The 24,663-nt window shown below is 46.5% G+C and overlaps 1 protein-coding gene and 1 pseudogene across 3 annotated transcripts in view; one reads left to right on the plus strand and one right to left on the minus strand.

Annotated features, from left to right (window-relative positions):
* Window positions 1-4,178: 4,178 nt before the first annotated feature.
* On the minus strand, window positions 4,179-7,317 carry LOC132218263 (dolichol phosphate-mannose biosynthesis regulatory protein-like; annotated as a pseudogene).
* The window catches only part of CRK (CRK proto-oncogene, adaptor protein), a 31,804-nt gene continuing 14,453 nt past the window's right edge, over window positions 7,313-24,663 (plus strand). Inside the window, exons 1-2 of one of the 3 annotated variants that reach the window (XM_059669208.1) lie at window positions 7,313-7,691; window positions 23,268-23,803. In XM_059669208.1, coding sequence (XP_059525191.1) covers window positions 7,451-7,691; window positions 23,268-23,803 — 777 coding nt within the window. In that variant the 5' untranslated portion in view covers window positions 7,313-7,450. Of the gene's footprint in view, window positions 7,692-21,256; window positions 21,439-23,267; window positions 23,804-24,663 lie in introns of those variants that run through there. The other 2 variants (XM_059669211.1, XM_059669209.1) reach the window with 2 other exon arrangements.

Consider the following 24,663-nt stretch of genomic DNA (forward strand, 5'->3'; position numbering starts at 1 on the left):
TGTTATCGGAGCAATGTGTGGATTGCCTTTCTCCTTTGCTGGTGGGAGTGGGGTTCTTTGGGTGCCGTTGAAATAAGCATTTCTGGAGATGTGGCAGAAAGCTTTATTTTCACAGAATGACATCCTTGGGTTTTCAAAGTCCCATTTCTCTTAATCCAGTCCTGGAAGATGTGCAGCTGGGGACTCCGTCGAGTTAGAAACAAAGCCAGTGTCCCCAGTTTCCATCGCAGGGTGGAGTCAGGGCCGGGAGAGCATTAGGCTAGTTGTAGTGATCACTCCCTTGCGTGGGGTCCACATCGCTGTGGGCCATGCGGGCAAATGCAGGGGAGTGAAGGGAGTGCGCCCCTGCAGCAAGTCTCTAGAGTCCGGAAAACACTAAAGCACAAGAGCGTGGACCAAGAGAGCGACTCCCTTTGCCCAGGATATTAACTATCTCCAATCTTCCCACCCGGGCAGTGGCCACACCTACTCTGGATAATGACCTGTTCCCAGGTGTGACCGACAGATAAGACCCTCCCTGTCACCCAGACTTTCCTGGGCATGCGTCTATCCTCCCCGCATCCAGTCCCTTCCCCCAGCTCTCTGCTTGTGGGGAATAGACCTGGGGAGGGCTACACTGCAGCTTCCAGGCAAAGCTGCAGAAAGGTCATGCCTATATTATTTGGACTTCCCTTTGCTTCTTTCCTGTTAATTAATAACGTGGTTAAATCACAACGGTATCAGTAGGAAGCTAATTTTGGCTCTGGACAAGGGCATCCACCCAACTCTACATTCATTCATTCAACCAACATTTACTTAATGTGCCAGGCTCTCTAGGTTAGCCTTGATACCTGGGATATTGCAGGAACAAAAAAGACCCAAGTCCTTGCTTTTATGGAGCTTACAGTCTAGAGGGCAGAGAGGACAATACATAAAACTAATATATAAAATATGTAGTGGATTAAAAGGAGATAAGTGCAAAAAAGAAATTTAAAAACAGGTAAATGGCCGGAACCAGTTTGGCTCAGTGGATAGAGCGTCGGCCTGCAGACTAAAAGGTCCCAGGTTCGATTCCGGTCAAGGGCATGTACCTGGGTTGCGGGCACATCCCCAGTAGGAGATGTGCAGGAGGCAGCTGATCGATGTTTCTCTCTCATTGATGTCTCTAACTCTCTATCTCTCTCCCTTCCTCTCTGTAAAAAATCAATAAAATATATTTTAAAAAAACAAACAAAAAAACAAAAAAACAGGTAAATGTTAGGAAAATAAGTAAAGCAGCCCGCTCTCCCTCCCAGGAGTACACTCATGCCTTTCCCCTTCTCCCTCCCCCATCTACCAGGCCTGTCACCTCCTGAGCCCATTTCTTCTGCTGCTCACTTCTTCCACCTCTGTGACTTCCTAAATGAACTTTCTCTTATTAAAAAACAAAACAAAAACGAGCCCTAATCGGTTTTGCTCAGTGGATAGAGTGTCGGCCTGCGGACTCAAGGGTCCCGGGTTCAATTCCGGTCAAGGGCATGTACCTTGGTTGCGGGCACATGCCCAGTAGGGAATGTGCAAGAGGCAGCTGATCGATGTTTCTCTCTCATCCATGTTTCTTACTCTCTGTCTCTCTCCTTTCCTCTCTGTAAAAAAATCAATAAAATATATTTTTAAAAAAAGAGCCCCAAGCAGTATGGCGCAGCGGTAGAGCATCAGCCTGTGCACCAAAGGTCAAGGGCTCAATTCCTCAGTCAATGGCATGTACCTGGGTTGCAGGTTCCTTCCCTGGCCCTGGCTGGGGCACGTGCAGGAGTCAACCAATCAATCTCTCTCTCACACACATCCATCTCCCTCTCTCTCTCTCTCTCTCTCTCTCTCTCCCTCCCTTCCACTCCCTCTAAAAAAATCAATGGAAAAAATACCCTAGGGCGAGGATTAATTAAAAAAAAAAAAAGAAACTGAATAAAGCAGAGAAGGGGGAGAGAGAGAGTTGGGTCTGCACTTTGAAGTTTCAAATGGACTGTGAGGGAAGGCCCCCCTGTGGGCAGAAGCGACACTGGCACAGCAGGGGTTAGGGGGTGTCTGTGGCTACCCAGCAGAGGGAACAGCAAGTGCAAAGCATGGAGCCTGGTTAGAGAAGAGGAAGATCAGAGAGGAGTGATCAGGGGAGAGGGGAGAGAAGATGGTGGATTTGCATCTCACTTCCTTCAGATGTTCTTGATTTCCTCAGCTCCTTGAGGATGGAGTCATGAAAGTTGGCACCTGCCGCTGGATTCCTTCCCATACAAGCATCCGTGTGAGCAGGTCTCCTAAAGGATGGGGGAAATGAGGGGGGTTCGCTTTGCAGCAAAGCAGACAACTCAGTCTCAACAGTCCGACAGCATGTCAGCATGTCGCTGCTGGAATCTCTCACTGGCCTTTCCCGGCAGGTCCGGCCTCCTGCCTCCATTCCCAGCACACCCTCCTCCCCTAGACCCTTCTCCGAGTCCTCTCACTCTTCTCCCCCGGAGCCTTCCCCTAGTGTCTGCCTCCTGATCCTCTCTGCACATTTTAAGACTGGTCCTTGTCTCTGAAAAACTAAGGGCTTCCCGCTGGGGGTGGGGCATCTCTCCCGCAGAGACGTGGAGATGTCTCTGTCTCCTTTCTCTCTTTCTCCATTTCCAGACGTGAATGAGAACAGGGCAGACGTGTCGTTTTCCCCAAGTACAGACGGCCTACACACACTCACCACCTTGTCTCTCTCCTCACACACACTTTGGAAGGTGATACCGTCAGTTTTCTCTCTAAATAACAATTTTTGTCATCTTAATACAAAAAAATCTGTTTGCCTTTTTTTTTTTTTTTAAAGAAAAGTGGGTATGAGCAGCCCAATTCCCAAGGTTTCCATTTATGTAGTGCCCTGGAGTTGTGTAGGACACAACCTGAACCACTGAATGAGGAAGCGCTGGTCCCTTCAGGGGCTACAGAGCAGGCAGGCAGGTCATTGGCCTCCCTGCTCCTCCTCATTGCTAAAATACAGGTAAGGAGCCCTAACTGGTTTGGCTCAGTGGATAGAGCACCGGCCTGTGGACTGAAGGGTGCCAGGTTCCATTCCGGTCAAGGGCATGTACCTTGGTTATGGGCACATCCCCAGTAGGGAGTGTGCAGGAGGCAGGTGATCGATGTTTCTCTCTCATCGATGTTTCCAACTCTATCCTTCTCCCTTCCTCTCTGTAAAAAAATCAATAAAATATATTTAAAAAATAAAGTTAATTCCTCTTTTAAAAAATAAATAAAATACAGGTGAGGAATATTCTCCTTTCATTAGGATGGGGAGTAAAGAACTTCAGTGTCTTTTTCTGTTGAACAGTGCAGCCTTCCCTTTTTCACCCTCGTTCATCTTTGCTTCTCCTTTCAGTAACTTTCCCATCCCCACCCCTCAACACCAGGAGCCCTTCCTAAGGACTTTGATTTTTTCTTTTTTTTGGGGGGGGGGGGGAGTAGGGAGAAGGAAAGGGAGAGGGGGAAGGGGAGGGAAAAGGGGAGGGAAAAGGGGAGGAGGAGGGGAGGGGGAGGAGAGAGAGGGAGAGGGGGAAGGAGAGGGGAGGGGAGGGGGGGGGGACAGAGATCATTTGTTGCTCCATTTATTTATGCATTCATTGGTTGATTCTTGTATGTGCCCTGACCCAACCAGGGATCGAACCTGCATCCTTGGAGTTTCAGGACAACACTCTAACCTGAGCTACCCGGTGGCACGGAATGACACATGCACTGTAGGGCAGGTCTCAGGTTTATCTGGGAAGTTGGGTGCGGTGGGGCAAAAGCCACCATTATAGATGCAAATCCTGATGTGTGAAGGGGAGAGGAGGAGGAAGAAGAGAGAAAGGCAGGTGGGCTTGCCTTCTTCTTGTCCCAAGGCCACTTCTGTTCCTACTTGGTTGTCCTCTGACTTAGTAGATTCTTTGTGCTCCAGGGAGGAACACACTCCAGTAGCCGCCTGGGCCTGAGCCTTCCCCGCTTGCCAGCCTCCTTGCTATTTTCCAGCTCTCTCTCCCTTCCAGGTGTGGGAGGCCTGGTCAGTCAGGGTGAGTCCTGAACAGCTCCACCCCCATGGGTGCTCTTCCTCCCCTTCCTTCCTTCCTTCCTTCCTTCCTTCCTTCCTTCCTTCCTTCCTTCCTTCCTTCCTTCCTTCCTCCCTTCCTTCCTTCATTCCTTCCCTCCTTTTTCTCTGTGTCTCCTTTCTTCTTTTTCTTCTATTAAAGTATTCCCTCCCCCCTTATGCCCATATGCCTTGAGGATGTGCTTAAAGGCGTGGCTTCAGAACCCCACAGGCAGTCTCCCTAAGGTCCTGGGGAATGGGGGGTAGGGGCTTCTTTCCCAGAGGGCAGAAGTCACACTGGAGTGGCGTCTGCTGGCTTGTGGTAACGCGCCGTGACTAAGCCAGGGTCACCATGATGAGTCATCCGCAGCAGGGAAGGTGCCCTTGCTCCCTTCTCCTTCCCAGCTCCGGGTGTGTGAGCTAGGTCTGGGAGAGGAATGTTACTCATGTAGGATCATAACCCAGGGCTGACGGATTACTTATTTATTTTTCACACCATCAATTTATTGTTCAGCTTCCCTCAATAGGCCAGTACTAGGGCTGAAGGGCTGGGCCTAAATGAGAAGTAGGTCTGGGGACCCTGTGTGACCATCATAATGTGCCCTGGGGCCTGTCAGTCATCCCCCTAAGCTTTCCAGGTCCGCAAGTCCTATGGGATCCCAGGCTGTCAGATCTGGGAAAGCTGCCTTCGGGGAGGAAAAGGACATGTGGGGGGAGGCCACGTGATGTCTCAGAACCTGCCAATTCCAACATCAGCCCGAGACAGGAGGGAAACTGAGGCAAGAGGGTGGAACTCAGAGGAAAAAGTGATGAGGGTCTGAAGGTGAGATAGGGAAGCCCTGAGCCTGAAGGGGCAGAGAGGGAGACTTCCAGGTACTTCCTGGCTCTAGAATAGTGAGCAGGGGAGGGGCTGGGAGGTCTGGTCAGTCAGGGTGAGTCCTGAGCAGTTCCACCCCCATGGGTGTCTGCAGGGCACATGCTTGAAGGGGCTGCAGGGCCTGGACAGGTCCAGTACCCCGACCCATGATATGCCCCGGAGGGGAGGCAGAGAAGAGTTAGGCAGCCTCATCCCCACGTGGCCCTCACTGGGCTTTTTTGGTCACCTTCTGGGCCTTCAGCATCGCCTAGGTGAGGAACACTCCCCAATCAGGAGCAGCAGGAGGCCAGCAGCGAGTGGTGGCAATGGCATAGGCTCAGGTCAGGAAATTCTCGTGGATGACGTGCTGGCTGCTGATGAACGGTGAGGGAATCACCCAGGCAGTGCAGTAGGTGAAGCTGCTCAGGCTAACAGCAATGAGGCCGAGTCCCACCACCTGGTCTGTCCCTGTGGCCATTTCCCTGTGCTCCCCACCAGGGCACCAAGCTCCTAACTGATTTAAAAGAAATCAGGGAGCATGCCCATGCCATTGCCATTCCCTTCTCCATTTTCTTCCCCCACAGGCACGAATCTCCTAAACTCCAAGGGACCTCACAAGACTTGCAACCAGGGGAGCAATGGGCAGCGGCAGCTTGTCCCAGGCTAACCCCTGACCCTGTCTCCAAGGGCCCCTTTCCTCTGACTTCCCAGTGAGCCAAAGCAGCCCCGCCTGGGTTCTCCTGTGGCTTCTTCTATGCCCATCCTTGTTTTACTGTCCTAAGTATGTTTTTGCTGTGGTCAATAAATTCTAGCTTGCTTTTCTAAAATAAATACATAATAAATAAAGCCTATTTCTGCCACCTTCTCCCGGTCACCTCCACCATTCCTAGCTCAGATGTCTGAGAATACAGCAGTGACCATAGCTCTCTTTTCCTTCCAGGATTTGAATTTCACCTCCCCACGCAGCAGCTTTGTGTCTTTGGACAAGTGACTTAAGCTCTCTGAGCTTCATCTGCTAATGCGGATAGTTGTAAAATGCCAATCCATAAAGTTGTTGAGAGGATTATTAAATAAGATGGTCCACATAAAGGCAGCATTATTCCTGGAAGACAGTATTCCCTGAGTAAACGTTAGCTGTCATTATGAAACATTTATGGGGAGCCTCCTACACAAGATGCTTGGCCTTTGAGGAGCTCTAGTACGGGACACAGACAGGCCTGTAAATGAAAGGTTACAGTACATTGGACTGGATAAGGATTGTAATGGGGAGAGAATATAACCATAGTGCCGTCCATGCACAGAGGGTGTGGTGCGGTGGTCAGGAAAGGGAAGCATTTGAGCCTGAGATCCCAAAAGGAGTGGAAGGGCATTCCAGAAAGAAGAGACACAAGGTTTGTGTAGAAGCAGTTCAGATGAGACTGTGGTCCAGTTTCATGCTGTGAACTGAGCTGGGAGATTTAACACCTGGAGACGGTTAGAAGGTTGACACAGGGGGCCACAGTTTCGGAGTTGTACTTCAGGAACAGCACACTGACAGCTGTGTGCAATGCAGTTAGGGGTAGCAGGACCATCGAGCACCACTGAACACGGACATAGAGGTGGAATACAGAGACAGAGATGATCAGGAAGGTAGGGAGAGGAGAGGTGACCTATGGCTACAATTAGGGCTTAGAAGGATCTGGGCAGATGACTTACTTGAGAGCCTCAATACAGTGAACTCCTTGGCACCCCTTTGTCTTGAATGCCCTTCCCCCCTTGCCATTCAACATTCGTTCGGCACATGCCACCTCCGCTGGGAAGCCCTCTTGCATCCCTTTACAGACTGGGTTAGGGGGCCCTGCTCTATGTTCCCAGAGCCCCTGTCTGTTCCCTGTTCATTAGTCGTTGGCATTCCTTTGGACTGTTTCCTGGTTCCTCCCACTAGTCTGGGAATTCGGTGACCAAAGGGCTCACCTTTGCACCCGCAGGGCAAATGTGTCAATAACTCTGTTTGCTGAATGAATCAATGAAAACAAGAGCTGTAGGTGGCCCGGGGAGGGAGGAGCTGGCGGAACCGTCGGAAAAAGACCGTCTCAGGTAGCGCAGGCCTTGAGGCCATGTCATCTCTCCTATTCCAATTTTGTCTCGGAGTTGCTGCCTTGCAGTCCTGGGCCATCCAGGAGCCTGCAGCCTGGGGGAGCGAAGAACCGAGCGGTCCACGGCGCAGACGGAAACCTCTGCCAACCGCTGGCTGAGGCCCCGCCCATGGCCCTAAGCCCCGCCTCCCCGCCGTCTGCAGTCCCGGTTCCCGCCAGGCGGCGACACCCATGAGGCCGCATGCGCAGTGCAGGCGCGACCCGTCCTTTGCCCTTCTCCCAATGGCGGGCGGAGGTCCCTTTCCCGGCATCCCCCGGGGCAGGGAGCGCGTCATTTCCGGTCGGGAGGCCCGCGGCCTCCGCCGCCATTTCAGGCGCTGCTGTTAGGCTGAGGTCCGAGCCGGTCCACTGGGCGGCGGGCGACGGGCTGGAGGGGCACGCGCGGCGGCGGCGGCCCTGCGTGTAGGCACCGAGGCGGCCATGGCGGGCAACTTCGACTCGGAGGAGAGGAGTAGCTGGTACTGGGGGCGGTTGAGCCGGCAGGATGCTGTGTCGATGTTGCAGGGCCAGCGGCACGGGGTGTTCCTGGTGCGGGACTCGAGCACCAGCCCCGGGGACTATGTGCTCAGCGTCTCCGAGAACTCGCGCGTCTCCCACTACATCATCAACAGCAGCGGCCCGCGCCCACCGGTGCCACCGTCGCCCGCCCAGCCTCCGCCCGGTGAGGGACGGACAGGACGGGAGGCCCGGGCGGGGGTGAGGGCCGCGGAACCCCCCAGCCTGGCCGCCGGCTGCTCCTCGCGAGCTGACCCCCACGTGGGCAGAGGGCTGGCGTGGCCGTGGCAGGGGGCGGAGTGCTGCCGGCGCTGGTTCCCACAGCCCCGCGGGCGTGCGTGGGGGAGGAGGAGCCGCTGACCCAGGCCTCTGGGTGTGACGGGAGGACAGCCCCGGGGAAGGGGAACTGCTCCGCTCCAGGGTGGGGCCAGCGCCGGGCCGGGCAGCGTGGGGACCGAGCGCCGAGGGGGATGTTGGCACTGCGGGGGCATCCCCTGGCAGCAGTGTCGAGAGGGAATCCGGTAGTCCTGCAAGTGGCTTTTTTCGGCTTCAAACATTTCCTGCGAGGTCGGAGAGCCGCGCTTGGCCCTGCTCCGCTGATGGCCTTGGGTAGGAAGTCACCGCATACAGGCCGGGAGGGATGGAGACACCCTTCAGGAAACCGGCCAGCTTTTTCCTTTCTTGGGCATTTTTCCAAAATACTTTTTACCGTCCTCTTCCTCCGCGGAGGTGAGCTCAGCGCCTTGGCGGTGGAAGGGAAGCCCTTTGTGGCCAGCTCAGTGCCGGGTGGACCGTGCCTCAGAGATCTTAGTGCCCAGAAAACTCTTCTCCACAGTTGGGGGGTGGGGATGGGTGGGTGGGGGGTGTCTTCGTTTTCAAAGTGTTTAGTGGAGGGAACATTTCTTTTCAGGAAACAAACCAGAAATAAGCCAATGAAAACAATCCCTTCTCTGAAAGTGAATGAAAGGAACTTCATTTTTCCTGGGCTTACACATTGTCAGCCTTGTGGTCCAGGACTGTGGCCTGAGATGTTGGGGACAGACCCCTGCTGGGCAGATGCCCTGAGCATTTAAATGATCTGCACTGGGTCTTCCTGGTCAAGACTCATGGAGCTGTGACCGTCTTCCCCATGCCATTGGAGTTGTTGGGAAATAGGAAGGAGGTTTATGTACTTGGTGCTTGAGATTTGTGGGGTACATAGTAATTCTGAGGTGATCGTCATCTGTGTGACAGCACCAAGTGTCCCAGTCAGTGCCTTCTCACTGTTCCCCAATTGGAGCATTTTCCTTCTGACCAGCCTCCAGCGAATCAGGAAGCTCCTGAACCAGCCTTTGCAGACTTCACCTTTTAGAATAGTCCCAATTTAGATTCATTTACGCTGGCCAGAAATGGGAAGACGCCGTAGTCAGTCTCTTGGTTGTTAATGCACAGCAGTTCCAAAAAGAGTATGGGCTCATTAAGTCTATAAATTAGCCTAGGTCTTTCTCCGACTGGTTGGCTTAATGGCATTGTAACATGAAACGGGAATATCAGTGTGATATGTTATTTGCTCTATACCAGATAGAGTCTACTTTTTGCCATCTGCATGGTGTCTAGGGGTTTTTTGTTAATGCAGTGGCATGATGGTAAACTGTCACTGAAACTCAGTTCTCAGTATTTTGTTTGTGTATGTATTTTACTGATTGCAAATTTTGGAGATGGCAGCCGGCAGGTTCTCAGTTTGGGCTTTCTCCACACCTTGGCATTATGACTTTATATCTCTGCACTTACCTTGACATTGAGTTCCACGCTTTCAAAACATACATGAGTTCAGACCCCTTGGCACAAAAGAGAAAGTGAAGATTGCCAAAGTTTGTCGATGGAGTGTGGAAAAGTCATGGACATTGTGGTAATAATTTTTGCTATATACTCTATATTTTCCATGTAGGATAATTGATTCAGTTGCCTTTGTAAAGAATTTTTAATCTTTGTTTTCACTCTACCCCATCAAGCTCTTTTCATTTTGAAACCACACAGAGGTTTCAAAAGAAACCTGAATTTTAGAAAGACATACACAGTATTAATAGCTAACATTTATTGACTGTCTATTCTGTGCCAGGTATTTTGCTGAGTACTTAGTATATACCTCATCTCATTTACTTCCTATAACAATCTAGTAAGAAATAGACTATGATCTCCATTTATTAAAATATTTCCATTTTATGGATGAGGAAACTGAGAATCAGAGAGTCAGTAACTTGCCCAAGGTCATACAGCTTGTAAATACTGAGCCAGAATTTGAACCTAGGAATTTTGACTTGAGAGCTGACACTATTAAACTGTATTCTTTTCTGTCAAAGCCAGTTTCCTATTGAAATCCCAGCAGTGCTCATAGAGGACTCACTTTTTGTTTCTGTCCTGGGGTCCCAGATTCTGTGTAAAGACTAAAAGGAAAGGATGACAAGAAGAAATTGGCAAAAAGAGAAAGAAATTGGCTTTAGTGTTCAGACAATACACATCTGCTATCTAAAGTCAATGATGAAGCGGCTTTTAAATTCCTTATTTGGCAAATTGAATATGGAAAATGAGGTTTTAGCTTAGGATAGTATAGTGTATCTTGTAGAAATAAGATACAGATAGAATTTATATGGAATGGCGTAGATACAGTTTTTAGAGGCTTAGGGATAAAATAGACCAGGAATTCTCAACCTTTTCCAGTGAACCTATTTTTAACTTGGGTGCTCAACTCCTGCAGACTCTGGTTGTGTTTGTAGCCTGGGAGTGCCCTGGCTGTGCTCCAGTGCCATAGGGCAGGGCTTGGTCAAATCTATGGGTCATGCTCCGTCAAGTATACTTCTTGGGAAGACTTTGCAATCATTGATTCACTCATTTTATTGTTTTCTTGGAACAATGTGATACTACTAACCTTGACAAGTAGATAATGGACAAAACTGATTAAGTGTAAGTTGGGAAAGTTGTTATAAGCTTGAGCTCTGGAGCCTGGGTTTGAATCTTACCTGACACTTACTACTTCATGTAACTTTGGGCATGTTCCTTAACTTTCTCTGCCTCGGTTCTTCTTGTGTGAAAGAGGACATCATAGGGTCGTTGGGAGGATTAAATGAGTTTTAGTGTATTAAATGCTTAGAAATGAGGTTGGCATATAGTAAGTACAAATTAAACATTAGCTATGTTAATCTTATGAAAGTAACTATGAAGTTGGGAGAGAGGAGTTGAAACAAATGGAAACCTTAGCTTTGAGAGGGTCTCAGAATGCATGGTGGTTTGGTGAGCAATCCTGAAACAGCATGTCTTAGGATGTATGGGCTGGAGTGAAGGGGGGATGTGGTGCATCAAGAGCTGTGAAAGTACCTTGGATCCAGTACGTGGAAATAGAATGGCACCTGCTATTACCTGCTCAACTGAAAGTTGCCCACCTCTTGCTGTAGTGGATGAAGGGAGCATAAAAACTTGCCTAATTTTGGGTATTGTGGGGCAGAAGCTAGGGTGGTAATTGTGCTGCTGAAGCCACTTTTCTGGAGATCCTGTGGGACTGCTGATTGCCCACTGCCACCTCTTTATACCTTCAGCATCTCTGTCTCATTTGTTTATCTCATCTTTGCAGTTCTCAAACCTGGTCCTCATGTTTTACTCCTCAATATCAGAATACCCCTCCATTCAGTGGTTCTGGAGAAGTTCTTCAGTGAGTTACTTACAGGTTTTACACCCCCCAAGAAAGATTCCATGGTAAAAGGAAGTAGGGTTGTTTGTTGCAGGACTTCTCTAAGCCTTTACTATGCCCTTGTGAAATTATGACCCTCCAAGAGAGGCAGGTATTAGATACTGGGTTTTATTTAAACTTATTTGACCACAGAATTTTTTGAGAAGTAGCTTGAGATTCTGTGGAATCTTGGAAACAGCAGATTAGATTTGGGGATAAATTGAAAATTTCTAAAGAAATTTAGAGGTTGGGCATATTAAGCTGAATTTCCATATATATATATATATATTAGAGGGAAGGGAAGAGAGAAGGAGAGAGAAACATTAATGTGAAAGGGAAACATTGATCAGTTGCCTCCTTAACAGGGGATTGAACCTGCAACTGGGCATTTTCCCTGATCAGGAATTGAACTGGCGACCTTGAAGTGCATGGGATAATAACCAAAAGTCACACTGGCCAGGGCTCCTTAAAAAATAAAACTTTTTTAAAAATTTAATTTTAGAGAGAGGAAGGGAGAGAGAAACATTGATTTGTTGTTCAACTTATTTATGCATTCATTGGTTGCTTCTTGTATGTGCCCTGGCCAGAGATCAAATCTGCAGCCTTGGTGTATTGGGTTTCCTGGCCAGGGTGTGGATTTCCTTTTGTTGAGCACCTATAATATACTGGCTACTTTTAGGAACTTTATTAGGTAGGTATTTGGCCCCATGAAATGTTAAAAAACAGCTCATACAGCTAGTAAATGATAGACAGAATTCATCAAACCCAATCAGTCTGAATCTGCAAAGCACCATGCTGATATCCACCGTTTATAGAAATTCTGTTTGCTTAGGAGACCCTATATCAGTGATGGCGAACCTATGACACGCGTGTCAGAGGTGACACGCGAACTAATTTTTTTGGTTGATTTTTCTTTGTTAAATGGCATTTAAATATATAAAACAAATATCAAAAATATAAATCTTTGTTTTACTATGGTTGCAAATATCAAAAAATTTCTATATGTGACACGGCACCAGAGTTAAGTTAGGGTATTTCAAAATGCTGACACGCCGAGCTCAAAGGGTTCGCCATCACTGCCCTATATCTTGATACCTCTTTAAGATACCTTCACAATAGAAGTCAGTGGTCTTTTTAGCCCTTTGTATTGGACAGGTGGTTGGGGTGTTTAAGCAACCTCTATAAATATCATAAGCTAAGGAGAAGTAAGAGAGGGAGTGGGAATTGGGAAAGAGGAAAGGAAAAAGGAGGTGCTGTGAGATCAAAAAGGCTGTGGTAGTACCCATGCCAGCTCTTGGGTGTTCTTCATAAAACTTTCAGGGAGTGGTATTATAAAAACTGATGTAACCCGAGGGCTAAAAATGCTTTAAAGTAGTAAGTTGAGCATGTATAGAAACCAGAACAATAATATGTTGATGTTGATTTTGATTTCTGAATGTGTTAGTTTAAACCAGTGGTTGGCAAACTCATTAGTCAGCAGAGCCAAATATCAGCAGTACAACGATTGAAATTTCTTTTGAGAGCCAAATTTTTTAAACTTAAACTATATAGGTAGGTACATTGTTATTAACTTCATTAGGGTGCTCCTAAGCTGGCCTTTGCTAAAAACATCCTCAATCTGATTGAGGTACGTTCGCTGAGGTCCACCCCCTCCAACTCTCCCATCCACACTCGTCTTGTATACTTGTTTCGTCTCTCTCCTTTCCGAAAACCTACTTCTGTGCATGGGCCACGAAGTTTCAAGTGCACTGTATGTTCGCGCCCGCATGTGGTATTTTGTGGAAGAGCCACACTCAAGGGGCCAAACTCGCGAGCTGCGGTTTGCTGACCACTAGTTTAAACTATGTTCAGAATCCAGCATAAGTTTGATGTAGAACAAGTCAGTGAGGTTTTCCAAGTCTCAGCAATGAGAGCCCTGTCCTTGGTTCTGTTCTCTAGACCGACTATATCTCTTTTCCTTTCCCACCTTTCTGTTTCCTGCCTTTGGCTGTTTGTGGTTGGAAGAAGATAACTAGGGAAAAGGAGCTGGATATAGCAGGAGTGGTTAGCTTGAAGGCCACCAGAGAAGGGAGCATTTCACTGTTAGTCTTTTTTTGTTGTTTTTTTACATATTTGTTGCTGACATACTTGAAATCTCTGGGGCAAGGAGGGCCAGCCTCTTTATTGGTTTTTTACAGAGAGCAAGGGAGAGGGATAGAGAGTTAGAAACGTCCATGAGAGAAACATCGATCAGCTGCCTCCTGCACACCTCCTACTGGGGATGTGCCCGTAACCAAGGTACATGCCCTTCACCGGAATAGAACCTGGGACTTTTCGGTCCGCAGGCTGATGCTCTATCCACAGAGCCAAACCAGTTAGGGCGATCCCCCAGTCTTGAGGAATATAGGACAAGTGGGTTCAGGTTCACTCAAGGGCTTTCTCTTCTCTCACTTGGTACAAAGCCATCTGCATTTTGGGAGCCTCTATAGGGCCAGGATGTTGGACTCCACCTATTTGTTGTTTCTCTGTGAGCCAAGGCTTCATTTGTAAGAAGGGACACAATTGGAAATACTTGATGAGGCTTTGACAGCTATGTCATGTCTGAGAGAGACACGCAGAGACTCTGGATGTCACCAGAAATCGAACAAATGAAGATTGACTTTGGAGGCTGGTAAAACAGAATAGCACCTTGCTTACATGGTTCCCAGCAGTCTTTCCAGTTAGACCACATAATGTGAACTTTGAGCACAACAGCTCATTCATGGGCTGTTTTGATGACTGATGCTGTGTAAGCCATACATAGAGCTTGCTTGAGCATCTGATGACATCATCAGGGACGTTTGGACTGAGGACCTGGGGAATCTGTTAGACTGTCACTGCCTGTCTTTATTCTAGCAAAAATGAAGCTCTGAGCCTGTCATTTCATCTAGTCTTCCTGACGGGCAGCCTTACAGATTCAGACTGCCTTATCATTACTTAGGGTACAGGTATCCTGGCCTACTGCTTCTAAAATTGAACAGCCAAAATGCCCCTCTAAGGCTCAGCGATCGATTGTGGAAGAGGTAGATATGTGTGAGATTGTAAGAGCCAGAGAAGAGGGTCACAATGGACAGACAAACCAGATTCCAAACTACAAGTGAATCTGCCCTCTTAAACCTGAACCCAGTTACCCTATACCCCTCAGAATTGAGGGGTCAACATAGAGGGGGAAGTAACGGTGAGGTGCTCCCTCTCTCTGGTGGCCTTGCTAAGTGCTCCAGCTGTAGACATGCTAATTACATGAAGGAATTCTGCTTGTGGCTGGAGCAGTCCCTTTGTCAGGATTCAGATGGGGTTGACCCAGAACAAGGAACAAAGGAATTTAGAGAGTTTGAGCTCTTCCCTGCCTACCTATGTCTAAGGCAGTACTTACCCCTTGCCTCCCCCGTCCTCCATTCCCTTGAGAATAAAATGATGCTTGATTTCCAGACTCTCTTAAGATGGATCTGAGAATTAGTTCGTCTATCTTCTTGATCAACAAGCTTTTACTCCCCCTCCCCCCTCTAAAAAAAGGAAAAGAAGCTAGACACGCAGTTGTGGTGAGGTTAGAGCTTATCTATGACTTATGTATATTCTGTTCCCCTCCCTTTCCGTCTGGAGTTTGGACCAACAAAGCTTGATTTCACATATATCTAACTCAGGGGTGGGCAAACTTTTTGACTCGAGGGCCACAATGGGTTCTTAAACTGGACCGGAGGGCCGGAACAAAAGCATGGATGGAGTGTTTGTGTGAACTAATATAAATTCAAAGTAAACATCATTACATAAAAGGGTACGGTCTTTTTTTCTTTTTTTAGTTTTATTCATTTCAAACGGGCCGCATTCGGCCCGTGGGCCGTAGTTTGCCCACGGCTGATTCTAACTGCTCTAGCAATACACAAAAACAGGTATTTCTCTGTGGAATTAGAACAGATAAATAATTTATAGGTAATGTGGAAGATTTCCCTTGGTGCTTAACTTGCATTTCTGTGACCATTGGGATTGTCAAGCTAAAAAACAACAACACACATATTGGACCCAGTTTACACCATGAAACATTTGAACAAGAAATTAATTGAACCAACTCCCTATCTTTATGGAAGATGAGCTTCCAGTTTTTCTTTTCATAATTCTCACACTGATCTTTATAAGGGACTTGGCTTAGTGGTCTTATTCTTCTAAACCCTGCCGCGCCCCCCCCCCCCCCCCAAAAAAAAACCCTAACAATACACACACACACACACACACATGCAAATTTCACTTGGGCTAGTGCAATAGCCTATATAATAAAAGCCTAATATGCAAATTGTCCCCTTGACTGGGATTGTGACTGGGAGTTCAGCCCAGAGTTTGACGGGGGTGGGGGAAGGGCGGCTGGCCAACCTCTCACAGCCCCCTCCCCTGGCCAGCCCTGCCCATGCACAAATTCATGCACCAGGCCTCTAGTTAGAGCCATAACAATGGATGACGGAGTGGTTGCTTTCGTTCTTAGAGTTAAAAGGATACCTTGCAAATGTTTAGGAGTGGCCAGAGCTGTTTTTTCATTGTGATTTTGTTGTATCTGAGAACATGGTTTGCTAATCCTCACCTGAAGATATTTTTCCATTGATTTTTCTGACAGTGGAAGGGAGGGATAGAAACAACGAAACATCAATGTGACATTGATTGGTTGCCTCTCACACATGCTCCAACTGGATTGGGGATGAAGCCCGCAACTAAGGTATGTGCCCCTCACCAGAATTGAACCTGGGACCCTTCTTCAGTCCATGGGTTGATGCTCTAACCACTGAGAACACCAGCTAGGGGCAAAATTTTATTTTATTTTTGTAAGAACACATCTCCAGTTGAACGGGGGTGAACAAGCATGTCTTCTTAAGACATGCTGCTTTGCTTCTTGCTCACCAACCACACGCTTTTATGTATCCCCAGCTACGCTGTGAGCTTCTTAAAGCTGGGAACAGATTTTCATTTAACCTCTTTCCCTCACTTTAAAGTTATGTTCATTAAGAATAATGTCTAACACTGGAGGGTAGGGAAGGTCAGGGGGAGAAAAGAAAAAAAGGAGACATACGTAATACTCTTTGTAATACTTTAAGCAATAATAATAAAAAAAAGAATAATGTCTAACACTTACTGCCTTGGCCGAGTAGCTCAGTTGGTTGGATTGTTGTCCCATACACCAAATGGTTGCAGGTTCGATTCTGTGAGCTTCTTAAAGCTGGGAACAGACTTTCATTTAACTTCTTTCCCTCACTTTAAAAAAAAAAAATAATATATATATATATATATATACACACACACACACACACACACACACATACTAGGGGCCCGGTGCACGAAATTCGTGCACTGGGTGTGTGTGTGGGGGAGTGTCCCTCAGCCCAGCCTGCCCGCTCTCACATACTGGGAGCCCTCAGGCGTCGACCCCCATCACCCTCCAATCGCAGGATCGGCCCCTTGCCCAGGCCTGACGCCTCTGGCTGAGGTGTCCGGCCCCGGCAGCGGGGACCTGCAGCTGCAGCGGCCCCGCGATCGTGGGCTTCGCTTTAGGCTCAGGCAAGGGACCCCTAGCTCCTGGGACTGCCAGCTTCGACCGTGCCCAGCTCCCATCGCTGGCTCCACCCCTACTTCCTGCTGTCACTGGCCAGGGCGGAAAAGGCACCTGATTCTCCGATCATGGCTGGGGGGCAGGGCAAAGGCGGCCCCAGGGCCGCCTTTGCCCTGCCCCCCAGCTCTTAGCTCCCCCCTGGGTTTCCGATCACTGTCAGTGGCAGGGGGCTTCTTCCTGCTTTCCCTTTCGCCTCCCTGCATTGTGCCTACATATGCAAATTAACCGCCATCTTGTTGTCAGTTAACTGCCAATCTTAGTTGTCAGTTAACTGCCAATCTTAGTTGGCAGTTAATTTGCATATAGCCCTGATTAGCCAATGAAAAGGGTAGCTCGTACGCCAATTACCATTTTTCTCTTTTATTAGTGTTGATATATATATATATATATTTTAATTGATTTCAGAGAGGAAGGGAGAGAGAGAAACATCAATGATGAGAGAGAATCAAGCCTGCAACCGGAGCATGTGTCCTTGGCTGGAATCAACCCGGGACCTTTCAGTCCACAGGCTGACGCTCTATCTACTGAGCCAAACCGGCTAGGGCTCTTTCCCTCACTTTAAAGTTACGTTCATTGAGAATAATATCTAACACTTACTGTCTTGGACGAGTGGCTCAGTTGGTTGTATTGTTGTCCCATACACCAAATGGTTGCAGGTTTGATTCTTGGTCAAGGCACGTGCCTGGGTTTCAGGGTGACCCCCAGTCTGGGTGTGCAGGGGGTGGGGACACAGTGGATCGTGTTTTTCTCTCCCTCTTCCCCTAAAAATCAATAAAAGTGTATCTTCAGGTAAGGATTAAAAAAAATATCTAACACTTACTGAGCACTTACTATCTGCCAACTACTGTCCCAAAAAGACAACTAGTGAAAACCATTTGGCTGTTGCTCTACTCTAGCAAGGGAGTTTTTCTCCCCAGGTGTTATTAGGACCATTTTCTAGACCAGCCGTGGGCAAACTACGGCCCGTGAAATGAATAAAACTAAAAAAAAAAAAAAAAGACCGTACCCTTTTATGTAATGATGTTTACTTTGAATTTATATTAGTTCACACAAACACTCCATCCATGCTTTTGTTCCAGCCCTCCGGTCCAGTTTAAGAACCCATTGTGGCCCTCGAGTCAAAAAGTTTGCCCACCCCTGTTCTAGACCATGGGCCCTTAGCTATTGTGAGGGTTCTCCCTACCACTCTGCCTTGGAGGCTTTATCCAGCATGCTAAGTTGGTCTCCTTGGAGCTCATAACTGACCTTGTCCTTATGTAGTTCATCTGGCCTGAAGAATCACTGAATTAGCTTAGTGGTGATAGGCAAGGTAGCCATGCATCTCCTTGCCTGCCCAATTTGAATGGCAGTAATTTCTCATTGGTGATCTACTTCAGTGATGAGAAACTCCAGAATGCAGCACCACCACCATGCTCTGGTATGTTCACAACCAAAATCATGTCTCCAGTCCTGCATTTGGAACTATTGTGATTACATTCTGCTAGTGCCTGTATTTGTCATAGATGGACAGTCCTGGGTCTGGGCATGTGTTTCATCATCTTAGTTAGACAGCCAGCATTACTGAGTGTGGGCTATTAACTTGCTTTAGCCTACAGCCATGAATTCCACAGGTGGACTTTGGTAATGTAAGAAATATGCAACTCTCCTTCAAATTATGTATTGGTCTTATTCATTTGGATGAAAAGAGAAAGCACTCATCAGTATTCATTCTGTATTGAGGACTTTTGGCTAACTTCCAAAGGTCATCTTTTCACCTCTCCCCAGTAGAGAAAGTTAAGTATAGTTTTTCTGGTCATTCTGGAAGAAATATTTTCTGACGTTGAACAAAACAGTTGGGTCTCATTTTTAAAGTGGTGAATTAATTTAGACATCTGGACTACCACAGTGTTTCTGTTTCACAGCATTAATCGCTATGGCTTTTGGATGGGTGGGTCATTGTTAATATAAGTGGAGAGGGTAGATTGTCCAATTTTCCTTAAAAAGGATTTAAGTAACTTTAACGAAAGAAGTACAAATAGTCAAAAAACATGAAAAGCAAACAACGATATTTAAAAAGACATAATATTTATCTTATTAAATTGGCAGTGATTTTTAAAATGCTGTTTTGATAAGGACATGGGAAAATGGGAACTCAGACCACCTGTGGGAGTGTAAAATTGTGCAAATTTTTTTGGAGGCCAATTTGACAGCATAAACCTTAATTTTTAAAAAATAGATATTTTTATTGATCTCAGAGAGGAAGGGAGAGGTAGATAGAAAAATCAAGGATAATAGAGAATCACTGATCTGCTACCTCCTGCACACCCTGCACACCCCTCACTGGGGATTGAGCCTGCAACCCGGGCATGTGCTCCGACTGAGAATTGAGCCGCAGCCTCCTGGTTCACAGGTCAATGCTCAGCCACTGAGCCAAGACGCTGAACCACTGAGCCAAGCCAGCTGGGCAAACCATAATGTTCTTACCATTTGATCCCACAGTTGCATTTTAAGTTGTTTATCCTAAGGAAGTAATTTGTGTTTTAAGTTGTTGTATTCTAAGGAAGTAATAAAATATTCATTAATAAGAACAAAAATGCTAATAACAGCATCATTTGCACTAGGGAAATGTTGAGAATACTTTATATCCAGTAAAAGTCATGTTCTTGCCCTGGCTCTGATGTGGCTCAGTTGGTTGGAACTTTGTCCTGTACACCAAGGGTGGCGGTTTGATTCCTGATCAGGGCACATGCCCAGGTTGTGGGTTTAATCCCTAGTTGGGGTGCATGTGGGAGGCAACCAATCTTTCTTCCTTCCTCCCTCTTCCTTTAGCTCCCTCCCCCCTTCCCTTCCTCCCTCTCTAAGATCAATTTTTAAAAATCATGTTTTTGAAGAAGATGGGAAATTATAAAAATCAAAAAACAATTGTCTGTAGAGCTATTATCAGGAAACCAAAAGGTAAAAAATCCAGTAAAGGGCCCTGCCTGGGTAAGCTCAGTTGGTTAGAGTGTCCTCCTGATAAGTCAAGGTTCCAGGTTCGGTCTCCAGTCAGGGTACATACAATAAGCAACCAATGGATGCATAAATAAGTGGAACAACAAATCTGTGTCGGTCTGTCTGTCTCTTAAAAAAAGAAAGAAGAGCCCTGGCTGGTTTGGCTCAGTGGATAGAGCGTCGGCCTGCGGACTGAAGGGTCCTGGGTTCAATTCCGGTCGAGGGCATGTACCTTGGTTGCGGGTACATCCCCAGTGGGGGGTGTTCAGGAGGCAGCCAATCAAGGATTCTCATCATTGATGTTTCTATCTCTCTCTCCCTCTCCCCTCCTCTCTGAAATCAATAAAAATATATTAAAAAAAGAAGAAGAAGAAGAAAAATGGGGCCCTCGTCAGTGTGGCTCATCCATGCACCAAAAGATCGCTGTTTCAATTCCTGGTTAGGGCACATGCCTAGGTTGCGGGTTTGATCCCAGGTCAGGATGCATATGGAAGGCAACAGATCGATGTTTCTCACATTGATGTTTCTCCCTCTCCCTCTCTAAAAAATCAATAAACATTTTTTAAATGGTTAAAATGGTGACTGTTATGTGTATCTCACCACAATAAAAAAAAAAATTGACCAAACTGCACTACGAAAACTTAAAAATAAATGGAACAACAAATCAATGTTTCCCTTTTTCTTTCTGGAATCAATACATTTTTTAAAATGTTTAAATCTAATATATGATTTGATATTTTGGTGCTCAGCAGAATGTAAGTTAAAAGTTTGTATTCCTCATTAGAAAACTGTTTCTCTGCTCTAGCTGGTTTCTTCAGTGGTTAGAGTGTCAGCCCTCGGACCAAAGGGTCATGAGTTCCATTCCCTGTCATGGGCACGTACCTCTGTTGCAGGTTCCTAGGCCCAGGCAAGAGTGGTAGGCAACCAATAGATATGTCTCTCTGATGGATGTTTCCCTCTCTCCATCCCTTCCATTCTGTCTAAAAATCTTAAGAAAAAAAGAAGCCCAGCCAGCGTGGCTAAGTGGTTGAGCGTGGACCTATGAACCAGGAGGTCACGGTTCAATTCCTGATCACTGTACATGCTAAGGTTGTGGACTCAATCCCCAATGTGGGGTGTGCAGGAGGCGGCCTATCAATGATTCTGTCACATCATTGATGTTTCTCTCTCTCCTTCCTTCCTCTCTGAAATAAAAAAAGAAAAGCCAAACCGGTTTGGCTCAGTGGATAGAGCATCGGCCTGCGGACTGAAGGGTCCCGGGTTCGATTCCGGTCAAGGGCATGTACCTTGGTTGCGGGCACATCCCCAGTAGGAGATGTGCAGGAGGCAGCTGGTCGATGTTTCTCTCTCATCAGTGTTTCTAGCTCTCTATCCCTCTCCTCTCTGTAAAAAATTAATAAAAATATATTTTAAAAAAAAAGAAAAATCTAAAATAAGAAAAAGAAAACTGTTTCACCCTGGCTGGTGTTGCTCAGTGATCGGAACATCATCCTATGCACCGAAGGGTTGTGGGTTGGATTCCTGGTCAGGGCACATACCTAGATTGTGGATTGGATTCCCAGTCAGGGTGCATGCGGAAGGCAACCCATCGATGTTTCTCCCTCCCCCTCTCTAAGCTCAATGAAAACATATCCTCAGGTGAGTATTAAAACACAAAACTGTTTCTTATTTGAACTGACATATGTTCATTTATTATTATTTAATTCTAGAACTCAATAGAGAGGGAATACATTCTGAAGTTGGCCCTGTGTCTAAGGCCACACACATTTGCATATTACAAATGTTAAGCATTTCTAATATGTCCTTTGTCTTGGTTCCTCAGTGTGTCATCAGAGGTTGAGGATTTTAACGCCTCTTTATTTTTCCCCCAATGCATCCTTGTTTACTTTTTTTATGACCTGTTTCTTCTAAGGCAGTGGTTGGCAAACCGTGGCTCGTGAGCCACATTCGGCTCTTTTGGCCCCTTGAGTGTGGCTCTTCAACATGTGCAGGTGCGCACGTACAGTGCGATCGAAACTTCGTGGCCCATGCGCAAAAGTCGGTATTTTGTGGAAGAGCCACACTCAAGGGGCCAAAGAGCCGCATGTGGCTTGCAAGCCCCAGTTTGCCAACCACTGTCCTAAGGGAATAGTCCAGTTTCCATGTTATATTTAAGCGAAGGCCTTAGGTATTGATTTTTAAGCAGTTTCTTCGTTTTTGTTTAGACTCCTTTTGTCTTTTTGCCAAATGAAGCTTTTTTTTTGGCTGTCATAGTTGACGTTGATATCAGCAATCAGTTTTTTTTTAAAATATTTTTATTAATTTCAGAGAGGAAGGGAGAGGGAGAGAGAGAGAATCATGGATCGGCTGCCCCCCACAAGTAACCCAACTGGGGATCGAGCCCACAACCCGGGCATATGCCCCTCACCAGAATCGAACCCGGGACCCTTCAGTTCACAGGCCGACGCTCCATCCACTGAGCCAAACCGGCCAGGGCCAGCAATCAGTTTTAAAATTGACTATAGAGCGGAAAGACGAGAGAAACATCTGTTCGTTGTTCCACCCATCCATGCATTCATTGGTTGATTTTTTTTTTAAGGGATTTTTATTTATTCATTTGTTTACTTTCATTAATCCTCACCTGAGGATATTTTTCCCATTAATTTTTAGAGAGAGTGGAAGGGAGGGGGAGAAACAGGAAGAAACATCCATGTGAGAAACACATCGACTGGTTGCCTCCCTCATGCCTGGACCAGGGCCTCGGATCAAGCCTGCAACCAAGGTTGTCCTTGACTTGAATGGAACCCAGGACCCTTCAGTTCGAGGGCCTAATGCTCTATCCCCTGAGCCAAAGTGGCTAGGGCTCATTGGTTGATTCTTCTCTGTTGTCCTGACATGGAATCAGTCCTGTAGACAGCACTAACCGACTGACATACCTGGCCAGCTCAGCAATCAGTCTTAAAACTTTCTCTTCCAAGTTGTACATTCTAGATGTGAGGAGAACAAATGTATGAGTTGAGTGTAGATAAATACCAAGTTCTCTCCACCTCTTTCTGGAATAGCTGCTGGGACCTATGAAAAAGGAGAGATTGCTACATTCCCTGGGGTTGAAGAAAATATTGCAACAAAACCTTGAACATTACGCTACTATGTAAATGGGATAATAACAGAACATTTTGGGAGAATGAACAGCAGGTCTCCGTGTAGCTGTCTTCGATCCAGTATGAGAGCCTGTCCTGAGTGGCTTGGTCTTTCATGACCTGTTCCTTCTCTGCTGCAGGTGGTGGTGGGAATCTTTCTTCCCAGGGAATGTTTCAGCTACAAAATATGATTTGTTTGCTATGAGGAGAAGGGGTTATTTTTTTTAGACAGTATTTTTTTTTTCTGATAAAATATTGACTAAATGTGTGTGGGAAATGTTTAAAATCTGTGTTTTTATCACCAGTGTAATACATCTTTAAATAATACCCTGCTCTATTTTTTTCCAGGGGTGAGCCCCTCCAGGCTCCGAATAGGAGATCAAGAGTTTGATTCATTGCCTGCTTTACTGGAATTCTACAAAATACACTATTTGGACACTACAACGTTGATAGAACCAGTTTCCAGATCCAGGCAGGGTAGTGGAGTGAATCTCAGGCAGGAGGAGATAGAGTATGTGCGAGCCCTCTTTGACTTTAATGGGAATGATGAAGAAGATCTTCCCTTTAAGAAAGGAGACATCCTGAAAATCCGGGATAAGCCTGAAGAGCAGTGGTGGAATGCAGAGGACATGGAAGGCAAGAGGGGGATGATTCCAGTCCCTTACGTGGAGAAGTATAGACCTGTCCCCGCCTCAGTATCGGCTATGATTGGAGGTAACCAGGAGGGTTCCCACCCACAGCCACTGGGTGGGCCGGAGCCTGGGCCCTATGCCCAACCCAGCGTCAACACTCCGCTCCCTAACCTCCAGAATGGGCCCATTTATGCCAGGGTAATCCAGAAGCGAGTCCCTAATGCCTACGACAAGACAGCCTTGGCTTTGGAGGTACATAATGTGCAAAATATAGAAAGAAGAGATCTGCTACAGGATCTCCCTTTTAGACCTCTTAGAGCTTTGTAGGAATGCTGAATACAAGCTCCAGCATTGTGATGTTGTAGATGTTGAACCATTAAGTACTGATTTGGGCATTTAATTGGGTTTTCTCTTTTATAGAAAACCTGTTTTGGAATGAATTAGCTTAAAACTGTATAACTGAATGTTCTCATTGGTCTACTAAACATACTTTGATTAATAACACCACCTGAATTCACAGGAATTAACCTAAAATATTTTTTTCTCATCTACATTCTAACCTGTTCCTTTCTTTTTATCATTGTTCTGAAATAAGGTGGGCTCACAAAGATTTGAGTAATAAGTGGTTCTTGTCAGAGCACTTACATGGAATTTTTCCACAGAAACTTCATGTTTTTACTTTGGGGGCATGGGGATTCTTACTGTTGATTGATTGTGTTCAAGTAAGAATTCAGGAGGAAAAGTAAAGCATAGTACAGGTGTGAAAAGATATACTAAAAAAAAACAAAAGATACACTCAAAAATATTAATTCCAAGGAGCAGCAAGTTTACCTGGTCTTTGTTGTGTAATGCATTTTGCAGACAAAAAGCTAGTTCCTCCTGAGGAATAAATTATTACCTTTTACTGGTAAATAGTTATCCTTGGTAGCCCCTCTTCTCTGGCCAATCATTGTGCTTATTCCTTTATTCCTCTCTTTAGCATTCACAGCTTTCTCTCTTTCCTCCCTCCCTTTCCTTTTCTTCCTACCTCCCCTTTACCTCTCCCCCTTTCTGAGTTATGCAGAGCTAGTGGTTCATTATAAAAGCTTGTACAGGGGTGGCATGCTATCCCA

This window comes from Myotis daubentonii, chromosome 16 (assembly GCF_963259705.1).
Source record: "Myotis daubentonii chromosome 16, mMyoDau2.1, whole genome shotgun sequence".
NCBI classification, from domain to species: Eukaryota; Metazoa; Chordata; class Mammalia; order Chiroptera; family Vespertilionidae; genus Myotis; species Myotis daubentonii.